The sequence below is a fragment of the Malus domestica genome, chromosome 10 (assembly GCF_042453785.1).
Source record: "Malus domestica chromosome 10, GDT2T_hap1".
NCBI classification, from domain to species: Eukaryota; Viridiplantae; Streptophyta; class Magnoliopsida; order Rosales; family Rosaceae; genus Malus; species Malus domestica.
Genome location: NC_091670.1, coordinates 554,059 through 565,185, shown reverse-complemented (window position 1 = coordinate 565,185; position 11,127 = coordinate 554,059). Strand labels below are relative to the sequence as shown.

The 11,127-nt window shown below is 38.9% G+C and overlaps 1 protein-coding gene across 1 annotated transcript; it reads left to right on the top strand.

The window, feature by feature from the left end:
• Positions 1-5,006: 5,006 nt before the first annotated feature.
• LOC103444513 (sucrose-phosphate synthase 4) lies at positions 5,007-10,989 on the top strand. The gene is made up of 14 exons (XM_008383448.4): positions 5,007-5,649; positions 6,380-6,469; positions 6,553-6,779; positions 6,887-6,950; positions 7,083-7,282; positions 7,390-7,870; positions 8,027-8,155; positions 8,427-8,558; positions 8,646-8,822; positions 8,947-9,000; positions 9,137-9,199; positions 9,347-10,189; positions 10,305-10,432; positions 10,539-10,989. The coding sequence occupies exons 1-14, from the start codon at positions 5,443-5,445 to the stop codon at positions 10,816-10,818; spliced, it is 3,075 nt and encodes a 1,024-aa protein (XP_008381670.2). The 5' UTR covers positions 5,007-5,442; the 3' UTR covers positions 10,819-10,989.
• The last annotated feature ends 138 nt before the right edge of the window (positions 10,990-11,127 follow it).

Genomic DNA, 11,127 nt, shown 5'->3' with positions numbered 1-11,127 from the left:
CTGAGAGTAGGTTGATTTCCATCAAGTGTCACTTCCATGTAGGCCATTTACTCCTACTTGCTCTTGCATTAATGTGGAATCATCATTTTGCCTTAGGCTGGGTGAATGGGATTGATGCTGGGCTTTCGGGGCAGAGTCATGCCTTCTGGGCTTCTTTTTCGGGCTTCTCTTCCTTCAACCCAAAGTTCAAATATTTAACCCAAACAATATGATTCTATAGAGAATAATGCTACGAACATTACATTTTTATATTAAATAGTAACATATTGCCAATGTATGTATTTTATGTATTAGGACTTTTATTAAATACGTAAAAGACATATTGAGTTTAACTAATCATACATCACACAACTGTCCTCTTGCAATTAAGTTTTTTTTTCAGTCCTTTTGAGCGCCAAAGAGAAAAGCTATACATAGTGATCTATTTTATTTTGGTCTAGTCCTATTGATCATTGTTGTATTTAATTTGTACCCTTATTCTAAAGATGATTAATAATGTGGTCAGTAAATTGGTTAAAATAGCAAAAATCTTCTATGAAGTGTTAGAATATCATACAATTAAATTTTACTTTATTTTTTTAATTTTATATAAAAATAATAATACTATTTAGACACACAAAACTATAACTTCATAATATAAGTGAGCAATGAGCCCCTACTAATACATACGAGTTTATATTAAAAAGTGTGTTAACAATACATCAATTTTGTGTGTTAAAGTAGCATTATTCTAGTTTGACCAATAAGCTGGGATCATGCAACTGCATGCACTACCATGCTTCAATGTACCATGGAAAGACAACACTAAGAGTAGTATATTGCTGTGTGATGATCTACGATGCATGACAAGAACACGGACATGAGAACACGACACAACATGACATGGAAATACGTCAAATTAACAAGAATAATCAGTGTATGATCACAAAAGAATATGACACGATACAAAGAAATGAAAGAATATCATTGTGTCCCTGCATCGTTAGTGATGATGTCATATATAACACTAGCTAGCTAGTGGGTGGTTGGAAAAGCCCGCAAGTATATAACGAATGTTGTATACTCTGCACTCTGCAGTGTAACGTTTGATTAGTGAGTGCTGTGATTGCAAAAGGAAGGGATGCAATGCAACGCATATGGCATTAGAACCGGACAAACAATAGAGATTGGAAACAACTGTCTGTTCTGTCGTGCGGAATAAGACAAAAGAAACTTAAGGACGGTGCCTCTCTTTTGTCTTCTCATGCCAAAAAAAAATTGACAGACAGACCAACAACGCAAAATTGTGCATGTAAAGCAAACTCGGAAATTATTCTCTTACTCTACTATTTTGCCTCTAGTGCAGTGTAGGTAGACAATTCATCTTGTAGACAATTCATCTTTCTTTTCCTTCTTTCCTTCCTTTTTATCCATCTTCTAATTAAAGAAACTAATTAGACTAAGACATGATCACTTATTGTGTCAATTTCTTTTCGGACTTAGATGATTGTTAAACATGTTACGTGACATGATATATGTGACCCAAATACAATAAATTCATTTTTAACACGACATATATATATATATATTGTGTGGATGTGTAATTTGTTTGTTTGGAATTAAGTTAAGTGAGATGGAAGTTGAGGTTTCAGTTCAAAGTTAATTGGTAATACGGGAGTATTGTTTGGACCCGATTTTGCACTAAAGTTGTTGGATGATAGAAATATTAAGGTTCATGATTAGTTTTCTGATAAAGGTTGAATCAATGACATAACCAATCCAGGGTCGAAGTCTTGGTCGAAGTGGCGATATTTGGCGGCAATAGAATTTCGGCCGAGAATAATTCCAAATATATTAAGAGAATATCCCGAAAAATTATCATAATTATAACATTTGATAGAGTTGGGTATCACAGAAGTCATCCCTATCAATACAATAGGATTTGCCACGTAGAGGCCCCTACAACTCAACAAACAACTCAAAAATACTCTATGCAAAACCCTTCTCACAGCCCTAAGAAAAACATTAACTATTCTAACTCTCCCGTCAACACACATTTAGTTTGGATAAGGTAAGCAACATTGTGTTGACAACCGGCGACATCTTTAGTTTGGATAAGTAAACAACATTGGAATTGTAGAATCAAACTAAAAAAAGTTGAGGTTCTACCATAAAACCAATTGGTAACATGGGGAGTAGCCCAACTTACTTATAAGCATATGCAAGGTCCCTCTTCCCATCAATGTGAGATTCATTCTCAACAAGCCCCCTCCCATGTGTGGCGAATTTTCAAGCCTAATATGTGGACAACACAACAAGGTGACGTGGAGCACGTGTGGCCGTTTGACTTCACACACGGGATAACCTGCTCTAATACCATGAAGAAAGTTGAGATTACACCATAAAACTAATTGGCAATGTAGGGAGTAACCCAACTTACTTATAAGCCCATACAAGGTCCCTCTTCCCATCAATGTGGGATTCATTCTCAACACAGACGATTCAAAAGCACCTTCAAACAACACTACTTATGGTCGGTTGGTTATCTATCCAAGGCTCGACCGACGAAGAGTTCTCAATTTTTTCACCTAAAGACATCACTTTATTAGCTTCTTGGGTAAGTGAAGTGTTCTATGTTCATTACTCTCAGGTGCATTTCACAATTCAGCATTCAGACGGTTGAACCACGTTCATTATGAAGACACTCATCTCCTTTGAGTACCTCTGTTCCTACAACCTAATACCGATTTGGCGCACTTTTATTCTCACAAATATAGTTAAAGCAGCTGAACCGGTGCACAAGATTTTGAACTTCGAGTGAATTAAGCAACCTTGTTTTCAGGTTCTAGAACCCTAAGCCGAGAGGTATTCCTTCCTCGGACGTAGTCGCTTAGGCGTAGCAGTCAGCAGCTCATTCTACACCACTACCACCATATATATTCTACTTGCCCGACTGCGCTTTTTCCCAAGGTGTCACGCCTGTATTCACCAAAAAGACATAGTTAGCGCAATACTTATTCAGCATGTGCGTCACGTAGGCTTTGTAATTTTTAGGCCAACAGGTAGTTAATTCATTATAAGTTCATGCAATGTATCTTAAATCTTCGATGTAGCAGGCCGTTAACTAACATTTTTACACGATCTCATTTAAGGAATAGTCCAACTCATTATAAGTCCCGGCAAAGTTTCTTAATTCCCTATAGATTTTAACGTGACATTCTCCCACCTTTCAGGTGTGACGAATTTTTGAGTCCTAACATGTGAACAATTTAACTGGAGGGCATGGGGTATATGTGGTTGATAGGCTTTGTGTATGGACAAACTTGCTCTAATATCATAAAAGATGAGATTCCACACCTCAAAACTAATTTGAAATGAGTGAAGCAGAAATCGGATTTTGAGAAAAGTAACAGGTGCTATCGGATAATCAAGTCGACCTACCAGCTAAACAACAAAAAAACTTACAAGGGGTTCTCTAATCTAATCGATCGGTCAGAGGTGTCGAACTATGGTTCTGCTTTGAAATTCAAAATTCTTCATATACCCTTCTGAAGGTAAAGATTTGTTCATTCGATTTTAAACTTTGATACCCTGTATTTAAATATAAAATACACTTTAGAAACATATTCGACAAGCTATAGATCAAATTCATATATATGAATAGACATGTTCCACATGACGTGATGCCTCTTATTTGAAAGGGTGCAAACCAAGAGGTATATGGCTTGGAATGATTGTTAAAACATTTTAGAAATGGACACTTAAACCTCATCAAATAGAGGACAGATTTTGAGTTTTTATTCATTTACTTCCGTACAAAATCATATAAAATAAAAGTGCTATAAGAAAAAGCTTTTAATTCTCTCCAACTTTTCATTGAAATCCAAAAGCACCAAGAGCAAAATTCTGCAATTTTTGTTCTTGGTTTAACCTTGAGTGTTCTTGTTATCTTTGTGTAGGTTTTGTATTAGGACTGTGCAAAACTTTAACCAAGCTTCATTGCATCCATAAAGCTAAATCACAACTCCCTGTTGCACGTAAATTGTGGGGGCGAATTAAGCCTACAAAATGGCATAATAATGTACATGCCTTTTTAAGTACAAATGATACCCTACATTAATCTACACTAAGGAGGAGAAGAAGACTTTGAACTCGAGACACAGTAGATTGAAGAGGAATAACCTAACTACTAAGACAATCCACCACTTTCATGTACATGCCTTTAAACAATCTTTTATCATACTTTCTTCTACATAGCCATGACCCACTAGCCTTAAATATTCAACAGAAACTCTACGCAAGGTTGCTTAATTCTTCAATATAGGACATTAACTTCACGCCCTCCATACACTAACATATATATGGACATTTGGTTTCTAGTGTATATGCAAAAATTTGTTAGCGTCAAAGTAAATTGCTTATATAGACTATTGATCTTTGACTAACTTCTTGTTGGTATTGTAATATTTCGCTTCTCAATGTTAAATAAGTCACCAAATTAAAATCTCCCCATCCTTAGGGACCAGGATCCTCTCCTGAGCTAAGGATGAGGATCCTCCTCATCAATTGGTGTGGGCCGTTGGATGAAAATCCAACGGTTACAAACAGGGGGGGTCCCTTTAAAATTATAATAATTGTAGCCGTTGGATTTTCATCCAACGGCCCACATCCCTTGATGAGGAGGATCCTCATCCTTAGCTCAGGAGAGGATCCTGGTCCCATCCTTAGACCTTAAATTCTTTTCCTTCGATCTTTTGGTTTTTCAATTTCAATTTTATACTAAACCCCCATCTTGAATTCAAATTGGATTGGAGGATGTAAATGTATTATTGTATAAATGAAACCGGATTAACTTGGTAAATTTAAATAACATTTCTTAGTATGATTTTTGAGTGTTTAGGAGAAAATAATAAAAGAAATGTGGATGTTTGTGTGAACCATCTGCAAGCAAATGTGAGAACCAAAATCCACCCAATCCATATTGACATATATGTAGATATATGCTTTCTGAAAATTAATTAGTGCCAAGTTGTAAGGCGAAGCCTTTATAAGGAGCCTTGCTTCTTTACCCAAGATGGTTTCAAAAAGTTTTAGTTTCTTTGAAACCATCTCTCTCTCTCTCTCTCTCTCTCTCTCTCTAGACTATAGAGCATATATTTCAAGACAGCATCAAACTATATATATTCTATAGAATTATACATACATATATATTGTAATCCAATATATGCAGTATTCTATTTTCTCTTATTGCATAGTTACAAGATTCCAAGAATTAAACTTTACAAGTATATTTATTCTTAGTTCTCATTGCTTTTAGTAGCATGAACTGAAATATATATATATATATATATATATATACCATCAAACGTCCCTTATTTCACATACCAGAAGCTCGAATCAATACTAGTCGTCCACCGTCTCAAAGCAGAGAGAAAGGAGAGAGGGAGGGAGGGAGGGAGGGAGATGGCGGGAAACGACTGGCTAAATGGTTATTTAGAAGCAATTTTGGATGCAGGAAATAACACAAGGAAGAGGAACGACGGGAGGCAGAAAATTGCAAAGTTTGAAGAGCAAGTAAAGGCTGAGAAGTTGTTCAGTCCGACCAAGTACTTTGTGGAAGAAGTAGTCAATAGCTTTGATGAGTCTGAACTCCACAGGACATGGGTTAAGGTACTAAGTTTTTAATTTTATGTAAAATTAATACTAATTAATTCAGTAATCAAGGTTTTGCAGTTCAGGCTGCTTTTCATAAGCTCATACCCCTCCCGTGCTAACTTTAGTTAACGTTCATTTTTTGTGGCCCTCAAACTTTCACGTGTCCTTCAAAACAATGCATTTCCACAAAGAAATGAAGAAAGGCAGTGAATTAATTATTTCACATATATATATACACATACATACATACATACATATATATATATATATATATATATATATATATATATATAATTCTCCCGATTTAGTAAATTGAATGAGATATAAAGCACTTGTGGAAATAAAAATAGAGAGAACCTGATTCACAAAAATGGTTCCAAAATAGGACGGGGATGCGATGAGCGATGAGCGATGAGCACATATTTGAGGTATGTGGGGGCCACATATGTGTTTTACACTGATATTCTCCAAAGTTTAGTAGACCCATGATTAACAAATGGTTTTTCTGTATACTTTTTGGCGCCCATAAATATAAGTAAATATGTTCTCGGGTCCAGTCCTAAAAGTTGTTGTGTGTTTGTTTAGTGTTGATAAAAAAAAACTAATTAGCTAATTAAGAAACTCATTTCAAAAAAAAGAAAAAAAAGAAGAAACTAACTAGCTAATTAACTTATGTTTAAAAGTTTAATTAGTGTGAGAAGTATTAAATTAACGGTTCTGGTGGGGTTGTGTAAACTTGGTGCAGGTAATAGCTACAAGGAATACCCGCGAAAGCAGCAATAGGCTTGAGAATATGTGCTGGCGCATTTGGCACCTCGCCCGTAAAAAGAAGCAGGTGAGTGAACAACTAAAGCTAGCTACTTAACAAAGGAAAAAAAAGAATCTGGTTCTTATTGGTGTGTGGATGAATGAGTGCAGATAGCATGGGATGACGCTCAAAGGCTAGTCAAACGACGCCTGGAGCGGGAGCAAGGGCGCAATGACGCGGAGGATGACCTTTCCGAGCTGTCTGAAGGCGAGAAGGAAAAAGGGGACATGAGTTCTGCAGAACCAAGTGTCAAGGATATTTTAAGAACTAAATCCGACATGCCTGTATGGTCCGATGATGTTAACAAGTCTAGGCATCTTTACATTGTCCTAATCAGGTACGTATATATTTTTACATATGCAGTTAAAAGTCAAAATGTGTCATACAATTTGATCAGCTTGTGTAATTTTTCATAGTGTGTTTCTTGTTCTTGACATGTTGTAGCGTGCATGGGTTGGTGCGTGGAGAAAACATGGAACTCGGAAGAGATTCCGATACAGGCGGTCAGGTAAGAACAATGATCTACTGATTAAGAAAGATAATACACTAAATGACTAAGATCATCAAGAAGTAATATCATGTATGAAATTAATGCTAATGAAATGTATACGGATTTACGTATGGTACCTGCTTTATTCAGGTGAAGTATGTGGTGGAACTTGCTCGTGCTCTCGCAAATACAAAGGGTGTCTACCGAGTTGATCTGCTAACGAGACAAATTACTTCACCGGAGGTAGACTCCAGCTACGGTGAACCAAATGAGATGCTCATATGTCCGCCTGATGGAAGTGGCAGCTGTGGAGCCTACATTGTCCGCCTCCCCTGTGGACCCCGCGATAAGTAATACTCTTCTATTTTTTTTTTCTTAATCCTACTGCCCTAGTGTCTACTGACCTAGTCCAAATCCAGATGTGAATATTAATTTGATTGAGGCATGCTGCCTGCAGGTACATACCCAAAGAGTCACTTTGGCCGCACATACCTGAATTCGTCGATGGCGCTCTCGGCCACATTGTGAACATGGCAAGAGCTCTTGGTGAAGAAGTCAATGGGGGGAAACCCACATGGCCTTATGTGATTCATGGTCACTATGCTGATGCAGGGGATGTGGCTGCTCACTTGTCTGGGGCTTTGAACGTGCCAATGGTGCTAACTGGGCATTCGTTAGGCCGAAACAAGTTTGAACAATTGCTCAAACAAGGGAGGTTGACAAAGGAGGATATCAACGCAACCTACAAGATCATGAGGAGGATCGAAGGTGAGGAGCTGGGATTGGATTCTGCTGAAATGGTGGTCACCAGCACTAGGCAAGAGATCGAAGAGCAATGGGGACTCTACGATGGCTTTGACCTCAAGTTGGAGAGGAAGCTTAGGGTTAGGAGACGTCGTGGAGTTAGTTGCCTTGGGCGATACATGCCAAGAATGGTGGTAAGCAATACTTCACATTCTCTTCTCCTTCTCACTGTCATTGATTGTGGATTTCCAACTGAAAGATTAATGACTTAACAACGTCATGTCTCAGATTTCATTCTTTTGTTCCCAAAGTCTTGTACGGACTAATCACTATGTGATGACAACATTTAGGTTATACCGCCAGGCATGGACTTCAGCTATGTTACTGCCCATGATTCCGAAGGAGATGGAGATCTCAAATCCTTGATTGGCTCTGATAGAGGTCAAAGCAAAAGGCATCTGCCTCCGATATGGTCTGAGGTTGCAAATTCTTCCACCTATTTTCTCCTTTCACATATTCCCATCCCCTTCAATTGGTTATACAGGTATATGCATTTCGTCCACCGAAAATGAAACAATCTCCCATCTCCTCCATAGCATGTCCGTTCCTCCAGGGAAAGAGTGAATGAAGATCTTCTTATAAATAAACTAAAACCGACTTACAATAGGCATGTTAATGCCTGCTGATACCAAAAAGGATATGGCGATACTGTAGTAGTGTTTTCGGCTGATTTTGTTTGTTGTAATGCAGGTAATGCGATTTTTTACGAACCCTCACAAGCCCACTATACTTGCATTGTCTCGTCCTGACCCCAAGAAAAATGTTACTACCTTGCTCAAGGCCTTTGGGGAATGCCGAGCTCTTCGGGAGCTAGCCAACTTGGTACAGTTCATACTTTGATCTCCGATAACTGGATCATATATTCTTATACCGGACACTAATACTGGGTTACACCTGTTGCTTATGAAGACACTAATACTTGGCAACAGAGATGACATTGAAGAAATGTCAAATAGTAGCTCGGTTGTTCTTACAACCGTGCTCAAGCTCATTGACAAGTATGATCTGTATGGGCAAGTGGCCTATCCTAAGCATCACAAGCAATCAGATGTACCTGACATATATCGTCTAGCTGCAAAAACAAAGGTACATACATACTGTATGATACAGGCTTCAATTATGTCTTTAAAAATGAGCCCTGGTTGGCTTCACAAGGTCATTTTCAACGCTTAAATTTCTAAGGGTAACATTTTACGGGGATTTATTGAAGGGAGTTTTCATCAACCCAGCTCTCGTGGAACCTTTCGGGCTCACAATTATAGAGGTGAGCCTTTCACCGTCTTCTGCTTCACTTCTAGGCTCTAGCCTCTGGTGCAGAGAATCTTATGAGACGCTAATTATTTGTCCTAAATTCCTCACTGCAAAAAATGTATATAATGTTCTTGTGGTTTCGTTTCCAGGCAGCTGCTTACGGTTTACCAGTGGTCGCCACCAAAAATGGAGGACCTGTGGATATTCTGAAGGTAAGTATGTTATTTATACCACATTGTTTCCACAAATAGAGGTGGAGCACACTTGTATTAGTGGTTTTCACAACTATCAGAGAGGTGGAATAAGTAGTACTGATTTGTGCCTAATGAACTAACAGATAGCTGACTCTGTATTACCAGGCACTAAACAACGGCCTCCTAGTTGACCCACATGACCAGAAAGCCATAGAAGAGGCACTGCTAAAGCTTGTAGGAGACAAAAACCTGTGGCTTGAATGCAGAAAGAACGGCCTAAAGAACATCCACCGCTTTTCGTGGCCGGAACACTGCCGGAACTACCTCTCCCATGTTGAACATTCCCGAAACCGTCACCCCACTACCCGCCTTCAGATCACGCCAATTCCTGAAGAACCATTGAGTGACTCTCTAAAAGATGTGGAAGACCTTTCTTTGAGGTTCTCTGTAGAAGGAGACTTCAAGCATAATGGAGAGCTCGATACAGCAACTAGACAGAGGGAACTGATTGAAGCCATAACTAGAATGTCTTCGTCCAGTAGCAATGTCGGTGCTACTTATGGTCCTGGCAGAAGGCAGAGGCTATTTGTAATAGCCATGGATTGTTATGACCGGAACGGAGACGGCACCGAAGTATTTCAAGAAGTTGTAGTGAATGTAAAGAAAGTAGCAAGCTTAGGCTATGGCCAGGGTCGAGTAGGCATTGTGTTGTTAACTGGTTCCAGCTTACAAGATATCGTCAAAGCGTTTAAAGGCTGCCAAGTAAACATTGAAGATTTTGACGCGTTGGTCTGCAAAAGTGGGAGTGAAATGTACTACCCGTGGAGGGATTTGGCAGCTGACGCAGATTATGAAACCCATATTGAGTACAGATGGCCTGGCGAGAATGTGAGGTCCATGGTTCCAAGGCTTGCCAGGCTAGAAGTTGGGGCTGACGATGATATCGTGGAGTATGCTGGATCAAGTAGCTCTAGGTGCTACTCTTATAGTGTGAAGCCAGGAGCCAAGGTGAGAAACTTGCTATAGTGTAGAAAAACTACTAACCTCAATGGAAAGTGGTTCCTTAAGACATATTTGTAGTTTCATAATTTTTTTTTTCTATGATCTGCTGTATCAATTGTAGACTCGGCGGGTCGACAACCTGCGCCAACGGCTGCGGATGAGAGGCTTCCGATGCAACCTTGTCTACACTCGTGTAGCATCAAGGTTAAATGTTGTACCCCTGGTTGCATCAAGAGTACAAGCACTAAGGTTGGGTCTCATTCACTTACTACATTATTATTATGCAACACTACACTCATGAAAGCCATCAGAATATTGAGGTATTACTAAGTTACTCTTCTGTTCTCCTATGTAGATATCTTTCCGTCAGGTGGGCCATTGATCTGTCAAAAGTGGTTGTACTTGTTGGGGAAAAAGGAGATACAGACATTGAAGACCTGCTGGCCGGCCTCCACAAGACCCTTGTTCTAAGAGGTTCTGTTGAGTATGGCAGTGAGAAGCTTATTCACGGTGAAGATAGTTTCAAAAGAGAAGATGTAGTCCCACAAGATAGCCCTAACATTGCCCTTGTGGAGAGCTATCAAGCCCATGACATCTCAGCGGCACTTGAAGCACGTGGGATCAAGGGATTTTAGTTTTTTCCATTATTTCTCCTTCACTTGTCTATATGGGGAGTATATTTCGACAACTCAAGCAAAAGTCTGAGTGCCACACATAAAGGGAATATACATCTCAACCACTTGCAAGTAATTTCGCTTTGTGCAAGCAAGCATATACATATAAAATAACTCAAGTTTCCGTTTCCACCCTACCAGGCTACCCTCTATATCTTTTAATTTCATTACTGCTGTCTACTAGACATTCAAGACACGTGCATGTGGCGAGTAAATAGCAGATAGACTGTTTATCTAGGTGATTTACTTCTCACTTGTGACCGAAATTTG

Excerpts from the sequence above, each read along its gene's own strand:
- LOC103444513 (XM_008383448.4), top strand. The coding sequence starts at position 5,443 with ATGGCGGGAAACGACTGGCTAAATGGTTATTTAGAAGCAATTTTGGAT. Across the intron at positions 8,823-8,946 it reads GTCTAGCTGCAAAAACAAAG|GGAGTTTTCATCAACCCAGC; the intron begins GTACATACATAC and ends GATTTATTGAAG. Across the intron at positions 9,001-9,136 it reads TCGGGCTCACAATTATAGAG|GCAGCTGCTTACGGTTTACC; the intron begins GTGAGCCTTTCA and ends TTTCGTTTCCAG.